A 22,939-nucleotide genomic window follows, 5' to 3' on the forward strand; every position below is an offset into this window, starting at 1 on the left:
GAGTACCGGGCCCTGACACAGGATGGGACGAGGTGGGGATAAGATCAGAAAGGCAAAGATGGGAAGGGGCAGGAGGTACTCTCCCTGCAGCTCAAGGTTGAGGTGAGGCCCTCCCCCACAACTTCATTCAAGAGGGGCCAAAGGCAGAGAGGAATAGAAGAAAAATGGAAGTGAAAGGACAAATGGGGAAGATGGAAAAAATAAAAGCAACCACCACAGGCTCTTTGATCTTAATTCATTTTATTCTACAAAATGCTACTCAATGGAAAGTGGGAAAGCTAACAACAACAACAAAAACATAAAACAAAAATAAACCCCAAGGGAAAATAAGTTTTAATATGTTCTTTTCTCCATAGCAGCAAGCTTCTCCCAACAAGCTTTTCTTAGTGCAAACACTGTAGGCTTGTGTCACGTACAGTACACAGAACAACACAACACACACCACCAGAGATGCTTCCGAGCAGGGATACTCCTCAATTTTAAAAACTGTACAAAGAGTTTTGAGCATATGGTCCTGCCAGGAGAGTTCGACTAGAGAGGCCCTCCAATAGGGCCATTTCACCATCACTTTAAAAATAGGGGACAAAAGGTGCCCAGAAAGGTCATTAAAATTCCCCACAGAGCCATAAAACCTTGTACAACTCATTTGCCTCCAGGGTCTTAATAGCAGATTTCACTTCACGTCATTGACACATCCCAAATACAGATGCACGAAGCTTGAGTTTCCACTATACACCCAAATACGATATATACACCTCCCACTGCAAAAGACACCCTGATACCTAGTCTTTATACAAAGTTGAATATTTTCTCCCTCAAAATCAAGTAACCACGAAGTAAAATAAATGGAATATTTTTTTAATCATACAGAGAAAGTTAAGTTTTGAGAGACAGGGCCAGGGTCTTTTTCATTGTGTTCTCTTACAACGTAGATTTCTTAGCAGCCACTGTCCCCAGAGGAATGACAATCAATCTTTAAAAACAGAACCTTTTAATACAGTTTATACAGCACAAGTCCACAAGTCACTTTAGAAACAAATAAACAAAATAGAGCATCATTATCCTAAGTTAGAAAAGGGGGGCGTGGGGGAAGGTACTTTAATGCTATCTGTTTCTATTCAGGCTTGAAACAACACAAAGAAGATGTAAACATTTAAAATAAATAATAAAATAAATGTCATTTTCTTCTCCCCTTTCCCTTCCCATACCCTCTGTCAAAATTTGACCCAGTTCCTCCTGAACACATTAGTACTGGATCATCACCAGCATTTGGTGAGGTGTGGCCAGGCCAAAACACTAGAAGCACGAGAAGACGAGAAGACACCAACTTAGCAGTGGGATGATTGGTTCCCTTCTTTAAAAAAAAAAAAAAAAAAAAAAAAAAAAAAAAAAAAAAAAAAAGCTGCAGGAGGATACAAGTACACACACATGCTCACACTCGTGGGAATCCGAATGTGAACACACACAACACACACTCACACGCCCCTGTTAATAAATAGTGAGATGCTGGCTTGAAGACAAATGCCACAATGACTCAAGCAGAATGCAGCAAGACCCCGTTACCTACATTTAAAAAAAGAAAGTCAAACACACTACATATCCTATTGGTCCACAAATTCTATGAGAACTCAGGTTGCCTGTGAGGAGAGCACAGGCCGGGTTCGAGGAGCCCGAGGGGGAGGAGCCTGGGGTGGGCAGATGCTGCAAGGGGGATGAGTCGATGAGGACCACCAGACTAAAGGCACTCCCACCTGGGGTCTTTGAAGAAAGCCCTCTCATCTCCAAGTGTTTTTGTTTAACCATTACTTGGGACCTTTGAGAAGGGGATGAACCCTTAGTTCCATCTTAAAAGAGGATTAATATTAAAGTGCCTCATAGTGCCTGGCACATAGTAGGTGCTTATTACATTCCTCCCTAAAGAGGCCACATGGATATCTAACCAGGGAAGGAAGTCACTGTGAACGACAAATGGTGACATCTCAAGAACACTTTTGCTGTCTCTGGAAAATGGGGAGAAACGAATTCAGACCCTTCACATGGCCTATCTGCCTTCCACACTTGGAGTCAAGTGCAAGCAGACTTGGGTTCTCTCCCCCAAAGCCTGAGGAAGTGCCAGGCTCTGCTTACTGTTAGCTTTGAAACGCTCCCATGACTGGCCAACATGGGCACACGCATCCTGTGACAACAGCAGTTTGACTTCCGAAAAAAATCTCCCCCAGAAAAACCATCTGCTTGGCATTATCTCCCCTCACCTGGGCTCTCCTCTCTTTCCTGTGCCACAACTGTCCCTAGCTAGCTAGTCAGATGGAGGACTGTCCTCACAGAGACTGGGAGGCCATGAGGACTGTGTTCCATACTAGCTGATTAAGGAGTACCTGTCCTATGCCAACCCAGAGCTGCTCACAGTCCAGCCAAAGCCCACGCCAGCTGAGGACACACATAGGGAGACAGGAACCTTGTCTGAGAACAGCCCTCCCCCCCTTCCACTGCAGCTGTTCCCTGAACTGTGGGCAGGACGTCAAGCCAGGTGCCTGACCTGGAGCACAGGCATATGTGTGAGTGACATGTAGGTAAATGAACTTGGACAGCAAGCCAAAAGGAAGCCAACTGAGGCTATACCCACAGTTTAGGTGTGAATATCCAGCTTTCCCCCCAGAAACTTCTGCCTTTGGAAAAGCCATGAGATCTTGTAGGCGAAAGCAAGCAGCTCAGAAGGGAAAATGACCTCAGAGACTTCTGAGGCTCAGGTTAGCTGGCTGTGCCTTCTATCACTGATGCCAACACAGCTTGAAATCTGAACCGAGAGCCAGACTTGGGGGTCTCAGGAGTGTCCAACTGGGGCACCAAATCACAGGCCTGTGACCTGTGTTGGGATCCATGCTGTGGAGATTGGGGCAGGAAGGGCCTTTGGGAAATAACAGAATAAAAGCAGCTTCGTTTCAGAAATACCCATGGGCACCAGGAGGGAAAGAGCTCCACTTGGCTTGAGATGATAAATGCTTAACTGAGTTCACCCAGTTCACCCCTGGGTATTTGCCTAACTTCAGCTACTCCTAGCTGTCTTCTGTTTCTAGGGGGACTCTGAGGCCAGGAAGCCACCTGCTCAGTCTCCTCAGGAGCACCCCACTCAGAGGCTCTGGGAGACCAGGATGGCAAAGTTAGAGCCAGGGCATAGGGAACGAGTATATGGAAATTATTCTGAACAAAAGTCCTTTCTCCTCCCCTCTCCCTCTCTACCTAGCCAAACCCTGCCCCCCACCCCCTATCACTTTCAGTTCTGCTGGGCTGGGCAAACTTTCCACATGGCTCCTGGATCCTGTGTATTGTGCATGCATGTCAGTGGATCATGGGATTAAATTGTGGCTGGCACAAGTGAACTTGGGCTGAGAAAAGCACAGGTCTGTGAAGCTGTCCCTTCCCTCTCAAAATTCAGATTTTCACCACTGGGCTTGGTTCAAATAACAGGGTTTTAGAATCTCTGGAGTGGAAACATTAAAGCAGATCATTAGCACTAGGGACCAGTTCTGACCCGACACCACTTCCCACACTTGGGTCAGCATGCGGCGGGGAGAGAGGGATGGGATGCAGGAGCAGGAGTATGCCCTTGGGGAGGCCAGGATACCTGTGAGAAGGATTCAGCAGTGGAAAGGATCCCATACTTTGATAGGAATGGCACAGATACCCCAAGCCCTAGCACGACTGGCTGAGACCAATGACTCCCAACTGGCCTGCTGGTCAGAAGGTCACTCTGGAGTGGGCCACCAAAGTATCAAAGGAAACGAATCCATTCATCAACGGCAGAGACCACTGAGGGAGGTGGGGTAGGAGTCCTGCACCTCACTAATAGGAGAGCAGCCAGGAAAGGCTAGGTACCCGGGGCTGATGCTGCGGCCAAAAACATTCCTAGCACAGTCCGACATCTCCCCAGCTCTTCCACCTGAGGTCTGAAGAGAAACCATTAGTTCAAATTGGGAGAGGGGCCAGGCCCACACTCATTAAATATCTATGGGCACTGTCACCCTGAGAGTCAGGGAAGGGCAGAACGCAGCAGGGCTTCGGAGTGCTGTGTGGTTCCTAGGAAGGTGCACCTCCCTGGTCTGGAGAGAAGGGTCCAGGGGCAGAATTGTGAGGCAGTAATTACAAGAGAGGTTCTGCTCGAGCCATTAGGTGAAGGAGGATCACTGGGACAGTCACGTGGCTTTGTTGGCACTAATCCTGGCTTGGTAATTTGGCATTTGGCAAACCCAACCTGTGCCCTGGTTGTTGCACTTACACCCTGTCTTCCGGCCAAGCTGATCTTCGAAGAGATGAACATCTCCAAGGCTGGGGAGGAAAGGTCCTTGGTGTACCCCAACGGTGACAGCCTCGCCTGTAGAACTCAGGGAGCCGGCTGGTAGTCTGGGATGGCAGTGCGCTGGGGTGTGTGGGAGGGAAGGTTCAATAATATTGCACTTTGACTGCCCCTTCGGGACATATCCGCCCCAGGAGAAGAGTCACCTGCTCCCCCAGCATTTTAATAGCGGGACCACCCAGATGAAATGTCATGGCAAATCTCATAAAAACCCAGAGGGAGTAAAACTGAGATTGCGGGAAGGAGGGGGAAACCAAAAGGCACTGAGCATGCGTGGTGGGGCAGGAAAGGACACCATCACTCCAGAGACAACAGCGTAACAAAGGGACAGGAACCATCCGGGCCAGCTCTAGGCGCTTCAGAAGCAGGAGAGACGTCTGAGTCCACCAAAACCAAGTTCTCCTCGGCTTGCAAGATGAAGGAGGGAAGGGGGTCCCGGGGCTTTCAAGACATCAACCAGTACCTCACCGCTAAGTCCCACTGGGTCCCCAGAGCCAAGCCCCCCCCCCCCCTTTTCCCTCATGGCCCTGGAGTGCTAAAGGTACTGGTCCCCGGGAAGGGTGATAATGCTGATGACTCCTCCAGAGCTGGCCAGAGGAGCACAGGGTTACAGGGCCAGCAGTGTGGGGGAGTTCAAGGAGTCTGACGACTGGTCCCCACTGCTACTGCTTCTGCGGTGAGCCTTGGAACAGGACTCTGAGGGTGATGCAGGCGACTCCTGCTCCAGGACATTGGGGTAGGTGAAGACAAGGTTTGAAGTGCCTGGAGTGATGGCAGGTGTGGAGGTCACCACGATGGGGGTATGCAGAGGCTCTTCCCCATAGAAACCACCCCCAGCAATGCTGATGGGTTTGATGACAGAGCGCTGGGTCTTGTCCATCCCTACCACTGAGGAAGAGGGGCTGTCCTCTTCGAGAGGCTCTTGCTTCACCACCACAGCGCCTGTACCACGTATGGGCTGCAGCCCGGCGGTCGGGGGCGATCGGCGCTCCTCGGGGCTGATTTTGCACACAGGGCCATGGGCTACCAACATGAACTCAAGCTTTTCCTTCTCCTTCTGCAATTCAGCGATCTCTTTCTGAAGACCAGACTTCTCCTCCTCCAGTTCCTCTGTCTCCTATGAGGGGCAAAGAAAGGTGTGAGGGGCAGAAGCCCACAGTCCAAACATGAAAGGGAGATCTACAGTGTCCTCAGGTGGCCTCGCACAGGCGTCTCCCACACCTGTCCAGAGAGCTAACTGGATATGAGTCACATGGTGGCTCCCAGTCCCTTTTACTCCTGAAGGAGGGAAGTTGGCTTGTGGGGCAGGTGAATTAACTGGGCTGCTGTAATTGAGTCCTTACTTCACAGGTTATCTCACTCAACCCTCCAGAAGTTTCTGAAAGCAGATGTTATCATCAACCCATTTTGAAGATGAGGAAACCAAGGTTCTGAGAAGTTTGCCCATCTGCCCAAAGTTACAGAGCTAACGGAGAGGCCAGATTTGAATTCCAATGCATCTGACTGGAGTCTGTATGCTGCTACACTCCACCCCCATGATGCCAGTACCACCATTGGGTCCCCCAACAGGTTAGAGTGGGATACTCATAGAGAAGGGGAAACTCTGCTCACTCTACCATTTCAGCCCGCCAGGGGACACAGATGCTGAGCTGGATGCTGAATGAGAGCAGACTCCCACGCATAAACTCCTACCCTAAGCACTGGACCGAAAAGTGCCTGGCTTGTGATAAATGCTCAGCTGATCACTGATGGATCCTCCCTTTCTTATTCTGGTTTCTAAAGCCCACATGCCTAGACCAGAGACAGCAAGGGACACATTTAGTTCCACTGTGCCCAATAGAGGGGCACCTGACAGCCCATAAGAGCCTATGAGGATGCCAAGCTCACCAGGGAAGCCTCCACTCCCCTCCTTCACACAGAGCCAGAGCAGTCTGTGGATTGGAATGGCTGGGGAAAAGAGAGGCATGCGTCACCAGTCTCCTCCCCACTTTTTCTCTAACACAGATTCCCATTCACAAATGAAGAGATACGGGCAAGAGCTTCATTAAGCACACTATGGTATATGCCGGCGTGAAAAAAAAAAAAAAAGTTTCCATCTGTCTCAAGGGTCTGACGAACGTCAGAGGCTTCCTGTGAGGATGTGGCTCAGGGGCCTGGGTAGCTCAGGACGTGGGGGAGGCGGAGAAGTAGGGTGTGAGACTTCTGGGAAGAAGAGAGGAAAGCAGGGAGGACTCAGAGGAGTGGCTGTTCCGGGCTGAGGGATGTCCTCAGGGAGTCATGGTAAGGCATAGCTCCTTGAAGTAGGAGAGAATGGCTAGCAGTGGAAGTCTCCGCTGAGGGAGCCTCCATGGTGGGCTGATCACTCCCTGGTCTGCCTCATCTGGGAAGGAAGAACTTCTACCCTCATCCCCACTCTGACACCTCCTCAGGCCATGAGTACAGGCACCATGGGATTCACCAAGTATATATTTTAGTGAGTGTGCCCAAAAGTTAGGGCTGAGGCATGAAGGAAACAGCTGAAAGCAGATAAACTCCCTGGAAAGATTAAATAAATTCTAGATCTACTCGTCAGTCACTACGTGAGGACTTTGGACAATCTCTCGGCTCATCTCCTCCTTCTGAGAGCACTGTGTCCCAGGCTTGGGACCTCCTCTACCAGACGCTCAGCCCTTCCTTCAGGGCCAGACACAGAAGGGAGTTACGTGACATTGGTCAGGTCAAGCTCAGAAGAGGGAGGGGCAGGACCATGTGCCCCCTCCTCCAGGTCTGGGCAATTAAGAAGCATGGGACAGTGACTCACAACAAAGCTCTCAGCTCACCATAGAGGTGGGAAACCTTCCTGCCAATGAAGGATAGACGAAAGTTCCAAGAAAATGTAACTCAACTGACATGTGACCTGTCTACATGAGAGTGCTTGCTCCCACCCCACTCAAATCAGGGTGCTTCGGTCAGGCTGGGCCACCTTTGCTAACCTTGGGAATGGGGGCAACTGGAACCCTGAAAAGGAGCCATGGAGAGGCAGGTATTGCTGTGCCTGCCCTAGCTCCCTGGAACTATCAGCCCTCATCCAGGAGCCCCAGGGGTCTGACGACAGAGCACACTTAGGTACTGAGTGAGAAAACATACTGCCCAGAAAGGTGGTCTGCTCCTCTCTAGGCCTACACGATGGCAATGGCTGGTTCTTGTTTTGTTTGTTTGTTTTTTGAGACAGGGTTTCTCTGTGTAGCGTTGGAGCCTGTCCTGGAACTGGCTTCGTAGACCAGGCTGGCTTCAAACTCACAGAGCTCTGCCTGCCTCTGCCTCCCAAGTGCTGGGATTAAAGGTGTACACTGCCACTGCCTGGCTGATTCTTATACATTCATTTATCCATTCTTCCCACTCCCAGTTGAGCATAATGTTGACCCATGTGCTCAAAAGAATTTTCTGTCTCTCCAGACTCATCACTTGTAATGATAGTACTGGGAGGGCCACACCACACACAGCTCCTTACCGCCTGCAGCTTCTCTGTCAGCTCACGGCGACGGTTCCGACACTTGGCTGCAGCCAGTTTGTTCCTCTCCCTCCGGATTCGACGCTTCTCCTCTTCTTCAGGAGACAGCTAAAGAGGCCAAAGAGGCCAAGGTCAAGAGTCATGATCGGAATGCTGCAATGGTTCATGACATTTTAAAAAGCTGTATTTTAAGGACTACAAGCTGTCCTTTAGAATTGAGGAGGGAAAGAGATGTGTTGCCAGGCTCAGAGGTCCCCAGGGCATGAGGTCAGTACCTTGTGGTTGCCTGGAGGGAGCTTGTAGACGGCTCTGCTTTGGAATGTGACAAGGTGACGTTGCATGTTTAAGGGGACAGCAGACCAAGAGTGGGAAAGGAGCTCAATGGCTCTGCACCAGGGCAGGATTTGTCTGTCAGCTCTGTTTGAAAGCCTTAGGCAGAGAAGAGCCCTGCCAGCAAGCCAGGTCTGGCCTCACCTGCTGTAGCAGCTTCCTCCAAAGCCTAGCTAATTACCCTCCCATCACGCTCTATGAGCCTCACCACCACCTTTGGTTATGTAGAGTCTCCACATAAGTGAGATCCACCCATGGGGTGGGAGGGGTGCTGATGTATTGTCACCAGTGGGAGGGCCATGGGTACCACTGTATTCCCAACTTCCTCTGCCAACCAGAGTACCAGCTTCTCAGAGGTCTCCACGAGGACTCCTTGGAAGCCTGCCACAGTGCTAGGCTGGGCAAGAGAAAAAGCAGCCTAGGCATAAAAGTCCCACTGTCCAGCCTTTCTGCTTATTTGATTGATGGTGATCATCTATATGAGACATAATCCCAGGAGTTGGGGCTGTGAACTCAAGGACACCACCCACACACACACCCCCAGGAGAGATCAGGAACTAGCTCCTTCTGGTGAACCAGTCAGGGACAAGGAATTCTGTTCACACACACTGCCAAAGAGAACGCCATGGGCCAAAGCACAACACAGGATAAAGGGAAGACCTTCCCGTTCAGACCAGACAGGGGTGCATGCCTACTGTGTGCCTATGCTCTGCTAGGGGCTTCAAAGAGTCTAAGTATGACACCATGGAAAAGCTGAAGTTGCTCCAGAGAGAGAAATATCCCTAACTACAGACCACACCATGAGGAACAAGTCATTTGTGCTAGCTGGGCTGGGCTCAGGTCAGGACCCCAGGAAGCTCCCTCCCACCCTGGCAGTCCATGGCTGTGATGTCCTGAGTGGCCAAAAAAAAGCATCAAATGAGTAAATCCATTCCATCTAGATGACCCCACCGGAGGTCACAGGCCACTCAGCTAAGACCTGCTCCCAAACCTGTCTTGGTCCAAGCCTTACAAAGTTGGTAACCAAGAAAGCCTGTGGGTCTTGTGGCAGTCCTGGGTTGAGGTTTCTTTACAGCCCCTGGACTCCCCTGAAGGCCCAGCAGCACCACCCTCCCCTCCCCTCCCCCACAAGCAGATTTTACTGCTAAGGGAGAAAAAAAAAGCTAAGCTTGGTTCAAAGACAGCCTTCTTTCTACCTTGGTAACTTTTAGCCTTAGAAGTCTCTCCCTGTCTGGGGAGGTGTGGGGCAACTGTGGGTACTGTCGACATAGGAAATGTTCTGGGGTGGTGAGATCAACGTGGTTACAGCTTGAGTGTTGTTAACATCACCAGGGACCCACCCACAAGCCACACATGCCCTCCCCTCCCTTCTCCCCAGTCCCCACCCTGGGCTCAGAGGAGCCTCATGGGCAGGCTCTGGAGGAGGCCATGAGGCACCAAGCTGACTCCTGGGACAAGCCTTGGGGTGGAGAGGGTGGTGGGGAGGGCTGGAAAGAAGCCACAGAGAAAACACTAGGGCCAGGAAGCCAAGAATCAAGAAAGTGGCTGCCACAAAGATAGTGTGAGAGGTTAGTGGTCCCCTGAGCTCCTAATTGTTTGATCGCCCCCCCCCCCAACCCCTCTACCCTGTACCACAAAAGGAAGGATGTCTCCAGATAGCTGGTCTTGAAGCATACCTAGGTGGTATGGCATCAAAAACATCCAACTGAAGGTCAAAAGTGGTGGATCCCAGTCTCTGCTACTAACTTGGTGTGACTCTGGGCAAAGCCCTTCCTTCTAGGCCTCATCTATGAGCTAGGTTCAGGGGAGAAATTCAGAGGTACCCTCCTAAAATCCCTTCTAGGTGTGAACTTCTGAATGTAGTGTCAGGTAGGCCCAGCAGAGAAAGAGTGGGGGGACACATCATGCTGCAATGTCCTGCCAGCCCACAGGAGCTTGGCTGCCACTCAGCATCATTTATATCCTGAAACAATCGCATGGATACAGGCACAATTACAAAGGACAGTGTGGTCACTACTACAATACCTGAGACTATGGGAAGCCCCCAGAGGGGCCAGTAGTTTTCCCCACACATCAACTGCACCTCAGTGTCTAGTACATGTAGCCCCTGAGGGCCTGCACTGTGGCCCCATCTATTGGCCACGAGGTCCTACTTTGTCTTCAGAAGACGGTTCCTGAGAAAGCTTCTAGTTCCTTGGAGTGGGAGCCCTGTAACTCTAAGCCCTTTTGGGACTACTGGCGCTGGGTCCATCACTATGCCATGTTAAAGGCACTGGCATTAGGATATGGTGGACCTCGGACCCTGGAGTAGAAGCAGGTGAGGATTGGAATGAAGGCTCCCACAATTAGCAGGAAGCCTTTACCAGATTCACATTTCATTTGGAAAGGAAAATGTACTGCTCAAGGGTTCCCTTCTCTGGGTTTATAGTGGCATGGCCTTGGGGGAAGGGCACTGTACATGGAGCCCAGGCAAGCAGGTCTTGGCCTTGAGTCTGTAATGGGAGACAGAAGAGATCTTTGGAGGCCTGTGTCAGTTCTCTAGTCAGTTCTCTCTTAAGCTGAGTCTCTTGAGAAGGAAGAACAAGGGAAACCTGATGTGTGACCTCTATCTGCCCCCAGAGCTGAACAGGCTCCTTGGGCCCAGATCACTATACTTCTGGGACATATATTCCAGGAACCAGAAATGGGCTACAGCTTTGATCTAAAGGCCTGAGAAACTGAGGAAGAATGCAAAGTCACATGGGTGCTCACAGCCCTGGTCCTATGGCTCCCCACTAAGGCCCAGGGCAGGGCACTACTGTAGGAGGCCATGACGGTTCGCATTTACTGATACTTTACACTTCCAAGGTGTTCCCCAACTCAAGAACTCCCTCAAGCACCAACTTAACATCCCTGTTCGTGAGCCCCTCCCTCCCCCAGCTACCAACATGGTTCCTCTCCACTTTAGAGGCATACCTGCTCATCTCTCCTCCTGCGGCCCACAGTGGTACCAATGGTCTTGATCACGCCAGGTCTGGGGAGAGCCATGTGCCCAGGGACAGAAGCCAGCCCTGGCAGGGGGCTGTAGGGGTGTGAGCGTGGATAAGGATTGGACATGGAGGTAATCACTGTGGGCTGGACCATCCACTGCAGGTCCTGGCTGGTGGTGATGGCGTTGATGGTGGGGATGAAGGCGCTGCCTGAGCCAGGCATATCTACCCGGAACTTCTGAAACAAGGAGAAAGACATGACACTGAGCCAAGAAACAGCAGAATAGGACAAGCAGAGCCAAAGCCAAGGCCAAAACCTATAGACTTCTGGGTTAAGGTCATGTCCCAGGTGGGCTTCCCTAGGCAAATCCCACATAACCAAAACTCAAGCCAATCTTACCCATCCCTGGCCTATGTCTCAGATCTGTTCTCTTCCTAGAGTCCTGAAGACTCCATTCTCAGGGGCTCTGGGAAGAATAAGCCATATCCCAAGTGAATTCTAAGACACATGTGAGACTGAGCCTCTCACATTCACCATGCAGCCCTCCAGGGCTCATATCTGCAGGACGTTTCACCTTAGCCTCCTGGGGCTCTGAGTCACCTACCAATTATTCCCCAGGGTACTGGCTCAGGACACATTTCTTGGAGATTTACACACCAGTAGATCAAGAGAGATCACTACAAGTATATTGTGTCTGCTTTTGTCACTTTCCAAGGAAGTTCATGATGAGCCTATACACCTATCAGATCAGGGTCAAGTTGAGAAGGCTAAATCTTCGCCTCTGTTTACTAGAGAGTCTATTGTCAGTGGGTGGGATTGAAGCCCTGAGTCAGACTTACAGCCAGAATTCCTCTCACTGTCTTTGACACAGCTCCTTGCTTAGAAAGACGCACTGGGTCTGTCTCTACCATCGACACATCTATCTACCTGGACTCACAGAAGTGTCTGCGGGAAAGCTTCAGTGCTGCCAGCTCAGAGGTTTCCCTTTACCTCTTAATTTATAGGTCAGGACCATGTTGCAGAGCTCTGTGAGCTGCAGGACAGTCTATTTGAAATCCAACAAGATAAAACATCACAGCACAATAGATCAGGCCCCTCAGCTACTGTGTTACTAGAGCTGTTAGGGTCAGAGCCTGGGCCCCATAGCCCTAACTAGCTAGGCTCTGCACCCATCCCCAGCAGGCCAATTAACAGTAACAGGGGAAAATAGAAAAGAGAGATTTATTCAACATGACCATATTAAGAAAAGGGACACAGAGGTTCATTGACTCCCCAAGCCTATCTGCAGAGTCAGGACACAAGGCTGAGATTTAAACGGAGGGCAGGAGGCACATATAGCTAAGTAGCATCAGTCATCATCTTCAGTGTGTCCTGCAAGGTGCTCTGACAGGTTTTCATACTGAATAAAGACCCTTCCTGGGAGTCAACAGCCCTCTCCTCCTCTCAGTATGAGATTTCTGGGACAAATACAGTTTTGGGGGACCATTGTTTTAATGGTCTGATAGCCAAAGGCAGGGGCACGTGTGTCTCTCTAGAATATCTTCCCTCCTGCCAGGATGGCTCAGCTGGTTTGACCCTTCTCTAGGACAGCTCCTGGAAAGTAAGAGAGGCAAAAAGGGGAGCCCCTCCCATTTTCAGCATTTCAGGAGAAGGCTCTCAATGGACCAGTCAAAACCTCATCCTCAGATGATCTGGGTCCACAAGAACATCTCGAAACTTTGCCCCCGATCTCATGGGTAAAATGACGACAGTTGTTAATAGCTAGCACTTTCAGAATGCCCAACACCATGTTAATGTCTTGCCTAGATTACCCAGTTAATTCTCTCTCCAAGGTAAGTTCCACATAATCTTCATTTCAGAGTCAGAAACAGTCTGAGAGACTCCAAGCCACTTATGCAAGGCTATATTGTTGCTTAAGCAGTAGGGTCAGAGTTCAAATCCAGCTCAGCATGACCAAGATTTGCTGAACTGTATTGGTTGTTGAGGAGCCTCTCAACATGGTATCACACAGATTTATCCAGCATTCTTTCTTTCTCAAAACCCAGCCCTAAGTGCTGGAGTCCACCCTTTGCCACGGGTCCCTTCATCACCCCCAATACCACTAAGAAGGTCCTATAGATTGGTTCCATCTAAAAGGAAACCCTGCTATCATTTGGCCAGGCACTATAGTAGCTCCCGACTGGTCTAGTCAGAGCAACTGAGACTAGAAGAATCAGGATGTGGCCACTTCTGCAGTCTTTACCCAAGCTGATAACATCACAGGTATGAAAATAAAGTGAAGCTTACAGACCTCTCCCACCGTACCTGGCCAAACTGACAGCCCCTTCCTCACTTGCCATTCTGTCACCCACCTGACTCCAGGCCCTGTGGCCGAACATGACTGCCTCACTTCCCAGATTGCCCCAGTGCATGAAAGCTGCCCAGTGCAGTGCATTCTGGGATTTTATCAGGGAGGTTGCTCAGGATAGTGGCTTCTGGTAAGTCTAGCCAGTTTCACAGTTATACAACTGAAGGTAAGTAGGGTTGGTTTTGGTTTTGAACCAAAAGTTGACTGAAGAGAAACAAGTATGCCAGGCTTGGTGGTTCAAGATTATAAATCTCAGCTATTCAAGAAGGTTAAAGCAGAAGTATTTAAAAAATTCCAAGGTCAGCCAGGCAGTGGTACATACCTGTAACCCCTGCACTCAGCAGGCAGAGGCAGGCAATCTCAGAGTTCGAGGCCAACCTGGTCTACAGAATGAGTTCCAGGATGATTAGGTCTACACAGAGAAACCTTGTCTTGAAAAACCACCTCCTCTCAAAATAAATAAAATGCAAGGCAAACCTAAGCTACAAAATGAGTTCAAGGCCAGCCTGAGCAACTTAGTGAGACCCTATCTCAAAATAGAAAAAGGACTAGAGCACTTTGCTAGCATGCACAAGGCCCCAGGTTCTGTGTGTAAAGCAGGTTAGAATTTCCTGAGGTGGAAAAAGGGTGTGACAGGAGCTGGACTATGAGAAGGCAGAACTGTGTCGTGAACAGTGGATATGGCTAAGTATGTTCAGGAACACTGAGGTCCAGGTAGTGAATGTTTCTCCAGGGCTACTGGGGGAGGCATGGTGACTTTGCCTGGAGTCAGGAGGTCCAGGTTTGAGGTCTGGCTTCAACAGCTCTACTCTGAGGCCATCACTGAGGACTAAATTCTGGGACAAAAGAGAACACATTGGGCCGGGCAGTGGTGGCGCATGCCTTTAATCCCAGAACCCAGGAGGCAGGAGCAGGTGGGCCTCTGTGAGTTCAAGGCCAGCCTGGTCTACAAAGGCAGCTCCAGGACAGCCAAAGCTACACAGAGAAACCCTGTCTCAAAAAAACAAACAAAAAAGAGAGAACATATTGATTCTGAACTTCCTGCATTGTTACAGGGATTAAAGCCACAGCTACTGTAATCACAGGTTGTGAAGCACACTCAACCCTGGCTAAGAATATTCTAAGGAGCTTGTAAAAATTACCAACGTCGGGCATCATCATTAGAGTCTAAAATAATCGGTTAGGGGTGGAGTTCTATTACAGGTACTTTTTCAAACTCCAAGGAGATTCTACTATAGTAAGCAACCAGGGCAGAAAAAACATTGCCCCAAACAAATGGAAAGCACTACAAATCCTCACCATCTCCACTGCCGCCGCCACCGTCACCATCAGCATCACGTCACCCTCATAATGTAGGTCTGTGTACACTGCACAGGCTAGCTCTTGGGAGAATTGCCAGCTTCCTACCTCTGGAAGCACCCAAATTTGTATTCCACACCTCTCCCCCAAGACAGAGCCTCAGACCAAAGCACCCAGTGTGATGGCCTAATTCGACCACATCTCCTGTCAGTTCTCTTTTCAGGAAATTATCTAAGAAATACATTCAGTCCAAAGAATAACAGTGTGCCTGTTTTAGGGAAGAAAGCAGAAAACCCAAAGCCAGCTGGGAGACTAAGATTCCTCAGGGATGGGCAGGTGCCGCCCAACCCCTCTCAGGCCCTCTAGTCCACACACTGCTTACCGGCAGACACCAGCCAGATTCCTTGCAGTGATGGCTTGGTCTAGACAAAACAAGGCAGCAATAAAAACAAGGCTGGAGGTAATGATGGCCTCTGATTCACATGTACACCTTGTTTCAGACAGAGGTAAAGCCTTACGGATAACACGCTGGCTCCAAACTGCAAGGAAAACAATGTCCTGTCCCCAGAGGGGACTGAGGCCCGATAAAGAAGGCTTTTGTCTCCAAAGGAGCCTCTTGGAGAGATGCACAAAAGTTTCAATTAGATCTGGCAGATGTTTTTGTCTCAACTCCAAACATGTTATTCAGAAAGTGACACTGGGCTAAGAGAGAAGTCTGTGGTCTCAGAAGTCAGCCCGATATTCTCCGACATGCTAACAGACCACAAATGACCCAAATGTCCTGTAAATGGGGCATGGAGTCATGGTTCCCAGTGAAAGAGTTCACATTGAAGAGAAAGAAGCCAAGACAGCCTTCCAGCCACAGGAATCAGGGCAATGCTGTGACAGTGCCCAGGTACAGGCTGGCAGTGACAGGATGGATGGAGGAGGTAACCCAGGGACCAAGTTCTCTCGGGTCTCTAGGAGCTCCTGGAAAACTCTTTCACTGGGGACAGGAATGAAGACACTGGGCTATATGACATTCCAGCCTGGAAGAGTGTCCAAGTACTTTAAAAAAAAATGTGCCTCCCTATCAATGTGTGGATGAATGCCCATAAAAGGATGAACAGCCCCCATAGAACTCCTAGCACCAAATCTGACAAGATCTGCTCTAGTAGTCAGACAACAACCATTTGAGAGCTTTGGGAACCATCTGTGTTACAGCTCTACTCCACCACTGAGGCAGGGGAGCATCCATAGAGAATATGTGAGCAAGCCAGCATTCCTGGGTTCCATTAAATGTCACTTCTAGACACTTTGGTCTCCTAGGCTCAGGTTGGAGGGAAACAAAAGAGAAGAAAGAAGCAAGCAACAAACAACCAAAAAGAGAGAGAGATGCCCCTCTGAGCCAGGAAGCCAAGGGGATGTATCTCACTCCTTGGCTTGGATCTCCAGATCCTTAGCAAAAGTCCAAACCCTTCCAAGCTTTGTTGTAAGTCTTTGGGCACTGGGAACTTCAATGTCACCAGAAGTACTCTGTGCTTGGGGTGTAATGGGGTGCTCAGTGAGTATTGTGCAGTCACTCAAAGATAACTCAACAGACCCAACTCCCACAGCCCAGCTGCTGCTGACTTGGAGAATAGACTTTTGGGACTCAACAACAGGACTTTCAGAAAAGAGTCATCACTAGTAATGAGAGCTTCGATCACCATCCCCATGGGCATAGATGGAGCCCCTTCCCAGAGTCCTAAGCTAGGCAGACATGGTATTTAGACAGAAGTCAAGCTTGGTGTTCTTAGCCCATCCTTCTGGCCAATCCTCAGATTGTCTATCAGGACCCTGACCATGCAAGACGTGAACCTGTGACCATTGTACCCTGCTCCATCAGGAAGACAGGCGTGCCATCTAGGATTGAACTGGCCTTTGTCCTTTTCTATATCCTCAACATCCCAGGAAAACTTCAGCATCCCAGAAGACTAGCTTTGGAGAGAGAAAGGGGAATGCCGAATGTTCTAGTCTCACTTATTCACCTCAGCCTTCTGAGTCCCAACACCAACATCGGGTAAGTGTTGTGTTCACTGGAACACAGGGTGCCTTCCAAAGTCTGTAGTATAGCAGCTACACTGGCCATCACCTTGAACTCTGACCTTTCTTTTCTGAGGAAATTCCATTTATGTCACAATGGAAACTGCTGCTAAGAACTCACAATTTCCAAACTTTACACTATACAAATGTATCACAGGTTACCCCATCATCTCTGCACCAGTTCCACTGAGAGAACCAATCTAGCCTGTGGTACCTCATGGCCAAGGTGAAGGAAAGCAAGCAGCAGAGAGAAAAGACGGGCAGAGATGGCTGTGGAGTTATCCCTAGATGTCCTGGATCCGTTGCTCTTTCTGGTGAGAGCCCTGCTCCTGAACACAAGAATACACTCGGGAAGCCTTTCCTAATATCACTGATCCTTCGCCCTCTGCAGTCAATATGACCAGGGTTGGGATTAGGCTGGCCTTGAACTCAGAGATCCTCCTGCCTCTGACTATATGTGATAGAGATGAGACATATCCACCCAGCAATGAAGCTATTATTTTTTCTTTCAACATATAAACCAGAAAGTTAGCTTCCTTCATTCTCAAAACTAGTGTCTTGATTTCTGTTTAACAAAGAAACAATGCCCAAGGTATCAATGGCAGAGATGCTGTGTCAGCAATGGGCCATTTTTGTGGGCTTGGAACACTGAAGCCAATAGGACTTAGGGTCTCACTCTGTGCTGGCCCCCAGACTGTCCATTCAGACTTCATATGTAAGACTTAACTCCAAAGACCTCTTAGTAATTTTCAAATATCAAATTCACCTTTCAAAGGAAGATATGTTATCAGGGAGAATTTCCTAAACACAGTAAAAACAATTCCAAAAGAGCATTTGTTGCAAAGCCTTTGAGCCCAGCGGCCTCAGTGTCCCCCAAAGCAGCAAGGACGGAGAAAACAACAATGAAGAGCGATGTGTAGGTTCTGATGTGTTTGTAGTAACACACGCACACGCACACGCACACTCATATGCACACACAAACCCTCAAGCTCTCAAATTTTACACTCACCCTGAATATAAGACAGGCAGAAATACAATGGAAATGCACTGGGGTTTGGAAAGGAAAATTCAACTGTCACTCAGACAGTTCCTGATTGCTATTTCACTCTGATGGTGATGAAAAAATGGAGTGCACTTCCACCACCAAGAATCAACGGAACAGATACATTCCTGGGTTAACATTCTGTCTGATCCTAGATATACAACATCTGTAAGGTCATGGAAAAACAAAAAAGAGAAAAAAGCAGAAGACTCTTAATTTGCATCTCCCACTCTTCTAGCATGTCCCCACACAAGAGTCAAGAAAACAACATGTGGAGGGGACCCCGGTGAACAGAGAAAAGCACCCCTTTCCCAATCAGGCTTTATTTAAAACAAAGAAAACAACATAATATTTTTCTTAAAAAGAAACTTTTAATTCAAGCTGTTTATAGTTAGCTATTGCTAAATATATGGCATTTATTTGCCTTAAATAAAAAGAAAAATTCTAAGAATTTGGGAAAACTAACCAGTTTTAACAGCCTGAGACTGGAAAAATACATTCCCAGGATAGTGCTTCCAAAAATGTCCTGTAGGGGGCACTAGAGAGGTATGGCTGAGGCTGACTTGGGAAATCACAGTCATTTCTGGTAAAAGTTGTTTGATGCAAGGAATGTCCCAGCCTGGTACAGTTGGCAAAAGTTCACTCTGAGGAATGTGTGTGTGTGTGTGTGTGTGTGTGTGTGTGTGTGTGTGTGTGTGTGTGGTGTGTGTGTGTGAGAGAGAGAGACAGAGAGAGAGACAGACAGAGAGGAGAGAGAGAGAGAGAGAGAGAGAGAGAGAGAGAGAGAGAGAGAGAGAGTGCGTGTGTGTGTGTGTGTGTGTGTGTGTGTGTGTAAGGAATGTCTCAGCCTGGTACAGTTGGCAAAAGTTCACCACTCTGGGGAATTGTGTGTGTGTGTGTGTGTGTGTGTGTGTGTGTGTGTGTGTGTGTACTGCCCCAGCCTGGAACAGTTGGCAAAAGTTTACTCTGGGGAATTTTGTATGTGTGTGTGCCCCTGTTGGGAGAAATGTGGCGGGGGGGGGGAAGCTGGTCTGATGTTCCTTGATTCCAAGAGGAAATAGCCTTGACTTAACTCTCACAAGTCATCTAGAAACAGATAAGCAGCCTTGGAAAAGTTCTGTGTCTTGTTTTTGTTTTGTTTTTTTCATTTAAAGGGGGCCTGGCTGATGAAAACAAGTTATGAAATGACCTCTGTTTGTGTAACTGGCTGGATTGCGTAATGCCAGGGCCTTGAAACCGTAACAGCCAAGGAGCAAGGCACAGCATATATCTGGAGGTGTTAAGCTAGGAAAGCCAGGAGAAAGAAAATAACAACAAAGTCAACTCCAGGAGGGGGAGGTATAAACAGCTATCCCCAAGAAAATTAAATTGCCAGTGATTAACCTTTGAGATTGAGATTATAGCTGCAACAGGAAATATTTTTCTTGTTTCAAGTTCCTGCCATATACACAGGCAGAGATTTTTAACAAAGATCTGTGTGCCCCCCACCCCACAAGTCAGTGGAGCTCAGTGCTAAGACCAGGCTTTATGTGTGTGTGTGGGGGTGGAGTTTGGGGCTGGATAAACAGCAAATTTATGGGGATACAGGATCCCACAAACAAGGAGATCAGGAAAAAAATCATATCCACTTACTCAAGGGAAAATCAGGAACATCTCACAATGATTGGTCCATCATAATGTCATAAAGGAGGAAGGCCCAGTCACTAACTGCTGGAAAAATTTCCCCATGAAGGAGGTTGAGAGAATAGTTGATTACAGACTTTATCTGGTATATAATAAAGTTACCTTGAGCCCAGATCAGGGTGGGGTTGTAGCACAGACTCGGAAAGGAACAAAAGCTAAGACCTATCATTGGGACCACAGAATCTTTTTTGGTTTTTGGAGAAAGGCAGAGCAAGGAAGGGAACAATCCCCACTACCACACAAACACACACTTATCACCTCCTACCCACCACACCAGCAACGAGTGAAGAGGCCATGGTGAAACTTGGCCAAAGAGGTGTTACCTTGCCAATCCCTCTGGGTTGAGAGACTTCTTGCTCTCGCTACTGAGCAGAATGGGCAGACAGACCTGAGGATCCCATGTATTGGTTGTTGCTAATTGCAAAATCCTCATGTGTTACAGCATGCTAGGAATTAGCTAACAGCTGCTTTTTGCTTCGGTAATGAGGCCCCATTACACACTGCTGGACGGAGCTCTGTCTTCCTTCGTCCTAGCATTGGTTTCCTGTCTGATTTGCTTCCAAAACAAGGAATTGCCTCTGCTCATATCCTGGGCTCAAAGCCCTAGTGACACAGATTATTCAGTTGGGGCACTGATGTCCGGTCTGACTTCCCATCCAGGCCCCAGAGTTTGAGCCAAGCACCAGGCAGGGAGATTGCACTGTGTCACTGGTCAATGGCTCCATCTCATTAGTGAAAGAAACAGAAATACAAAGCTCCAATGTTGGCTGGGGAAAGAGAGGGAGGTGGGGTGGGGTGGGGTGGGGTTATTGAACTAGAAAGTCCGGGGACAGGTATAAAGTGAATGATGTTTTGGTTCAACACAAATCACCCACTGGGCTGGGATGCAAACATAACCAATGACTTTTTAGATAAGCCTTAAAACTCATCACTTCAGTAGTAAGGGTCCATTGACTGCACCCTCTGTGAAGACCAGGCTCTCTACAGTAGGTGCTTAGCAGGTATGTAGGGATTAGAGAGAAGACACAGAAAAGCCATTTGGAGGGACTCACTCGACATGGGGCATTACTTTGAGAGAGGTGCTCCTCTTTTTCGGATTACAAAGAAAGACATGTTTTTACTATATTTCCCAGCTCAGTCCATCTTTCCCTGGAAGCGCCCCCCCCCCATCGGGTTGACTGCTGGAGGCCAAAGCCAAGGCCATAGCCATGGCCTTATGGAGTAACTCACGCTGCTGCAGCCAACTTGGCTAGGAACTCCAGAGGGCTTCGGGCGGCAGAGGACCATGTAAGCTCATGCAGTTCCCTCATGAGACAGTGTGTGTGCTACACAAGTCAGGTACCCCACCAGCACCACCACTTCACCAGTACCCGTTTGGTATCCTACAGACACACGGAGTGCGGGCAGAATCCCTCCAATGGAAACCAGTCTGCCTGCTTTAGAAACAAGTTGTTTTTCTACTTCTAAAACCACTACTCAGGAGCCCAAGTGATGTCTCGTTCTCCCTCTTCTTTCTGCCAGCTTCTTTGCCCCAGGTATCCCCAAGCCCCCCAAGGTTCTGCTCTCCGGGACAGTACAGGTTCCTGCCCAACCCTCACCGGAAGCTGGGAGGGGGGTGAGCACAAGAGGTGTCAAGAGCCAATCAAAGCCAGCTTCTTCCTTCCTGACCTTCGCACCTGATTCCCAGAGGCAACCCTAGCCCTCCCTCCGGATCACTTGAAGGAGCCCAACCGTATTTCTGAGTCCCCAACCCATTTCAGAAAGCTGCTAAGACCGAAGGAAAACAGAAAAAGGAAAGGCTAAAAGGCCTTCGTTGTATGGTCTTTGACGATTGGGAGGGGACTTAGGAGGCGCAAAGATTTCCTTGTCTATCCACCACCGAGAAAGGGGAAGGTGGAAAAGGAGGGGAGAGCGTTCGGAAGGAGGCAACAGGCTTCCAAGAGGGGACCAACAATTCCAGAAGCTTTTCTGGAATAAAGTGAGAGAAGCCGGAGAGGGGGGTTGTTATTGGCTCTTTAAGCCCACTCTCCGCTTGTTTAAAAAAAAAAAAAAAGTGGTGGGGTGGGTGGGGCGGAACAGAACAAAACCCCACAACTTATCAACGGTGGCCCCTAAGTATTTTTCTAGCCCAGCCAAGGAAGGGTAAAGACGGAGGTTGGGGATGGAGGCAGTGAGAGCGAGGAGAGGGCAAGGAGTCAGCCGGTGCCGCCAGGTGCACCCGGGCCCGCACGTACCTGCTGGCCGCCGCCACCGCTGGAGTAGGACTCGGCGTGCGCAGGAGAGCCGCTGCTGCCCCGGGACGAGGTGTCAAAGTTCCCGGGATAATCCTGGTACATGATCCGCGGTGGGGGCCGGAGAGGAAACAGGGTGGTTTTCTTCCCCGCCCTCGCCGCGGCCGCGCAGTCTGCTGCGCGCTCGCTGGTCCACCGGCCCCGCCGCGGGCTGGGCTCTTGGCTCCGGGGCTGTCCCCCAACCGAGGCAGACAGGGAGGCGGCGACACTCGGGAAGTGATCCCCCGATCGCCGCGCACCGCACTTCGTTTCTGCTCTGCAAGCTCCGCGGAACCGGCTGTCCACCGGGTCCCTCCCTCTAAAAAGTCGGCGCGTCCCTCGGTCCCTCCCCTGCGCGCGCCCTTCCGCCCCCGCGCGCAGCCGGAGCTCCGCCGGGACCCACGGGCTGGATCAAAAATGGGCAACGCAAAAAAGACTAGGAGCCCAGCGGGTGTTGCTTGGCAGCTCTGGGGGACTCCCTCCCCAATCTCACAGGGCGCCAAAAAGGCGAAAAAGAAAAGCTGCCGGTTGGGAGAAACTTCTGTTTCCTCCTTTTAGAAAAGGAGCCCGAGAATAAACTTCCTGTGGCCAACTCGCCGCCTGAGTTTCCCGGCGACTCGGACACTTGACTTAGGACAAGGCAGTGAGCGCCTGTCCAGCTGCCCGGATCGCGCCGGCGGGACAGTGCCCGTGGGGTTCCAGGCTGAGCAGTGCTAAGAGGGACGTGGCTCCGCGTCGCAGTGACCTGCACCCGGTGTCCGCTCCAGGACGAGCTGGCCTCGAGCGTCTTGCCTCGCTTCGCCCTCCCTCTCTCTCTTTCTCCCCCTTTCTCGCTCTCTCTCTCTCTCTCTCTCTCTCTCTCTCTCAGTCCCTGCCGAGCGCAGCTCGCTGTCTCGCTTCAAGCCCCTGCGTTCTGCCCGAGATGAGTCACTACAATGGCACGAGTTCAACTCCACACTCTTTATTCTCCAGCCCCGCACCATGTGGATCGACTCACGTCAACGCTAGACTCCACCTTGCTGGGAGGAGCTCTCGAGGCGGCGGGGGAGGAGGCCCGGGACCAGGAGGAGGAGGAGGAAGAGGCGCGGGAGGG

At 49.9% G+C, this 22,939-nt stretch overlaps 1 protein-coding gene across 2 annotated transcripts; it reads right to left on the reverse strand.

Annotated features, from left to right (window-relative positions):
* Positions 1–223: 223 nt before the first annotated feature.
* Positions 224–22,763, reverse strand: Fosl2 (FOS like 2, AP-1 transcription factor subunit). 2 transcript variants are annotated; one of them, XM_027424424.2, is made up of 4 exons: positions 21,811–22,763; positions 11,127–11,378; positions 7,842–7,949; positions 224–5,468 (listed from the first exon to the last, which is right to left on the reverse strand). In XM_027424424.2, the coding sequence occupies exons 1-4, from the start codon at positions 21,910–21,912 to the stop codon at positions 4,959–4,961; spliced, it is 972 nt and encodes a 323-aa protein (XP_027280225.1). In that variant the 5' UTR covers positions 21,913–22,763; the 3' UTR covers positions 224–4,958. The 2 variants fall into 2 exon arrangements, with proteins under 2 accessions (XP_027280225.1, XP_027280226.1); XM_027424425.2 differs by lacking the exon at positions 21,811–22,763 and adding an exon at positions 20,807–21,579.
* Positions 22,764–22,939: the final 176 nt, after the last annotated feature.

This window comes from Cricetulus griseus, chromosome 7, assembly GCF_003668045.3.
Source record: "Cricetulus griseus strain 17A/GY chromosome 7, alternate assembly CriGri-PICRH-1.0, whole genome shotgun sequence".
NCBI lineage: Eukaryota > Metazoa > Chordata > Mammalia > Rodentia > Cricetidae > Cricetulus > Cricetulus griseus.

Bases quoted from the DNA above. Each gene is read 5' to 3' on its own strand.
- Fosl2 (XM_027424424.2), bottom strand. From the start codon at position 21,912: ATGTACCAGGATTATCCCGGGAACTTTGACACCTCGTCCCGGGGCAGC. The intron at 11,379-21,810 runs GTACGTGCGGGC...TCCTTGTTTCAG, and splicing joins GCGGTGGCGGCGGCCAGCAG to AAGTTCCGGGTAGATATGCC. The intron at 5,469-7,841 runs GTAAGGAGCTGT...TGCCCCTCATAG, and splicing joins TGACAGAGAAGCTGCAGGCG to GAGACAGAGGAACTGGAGGA.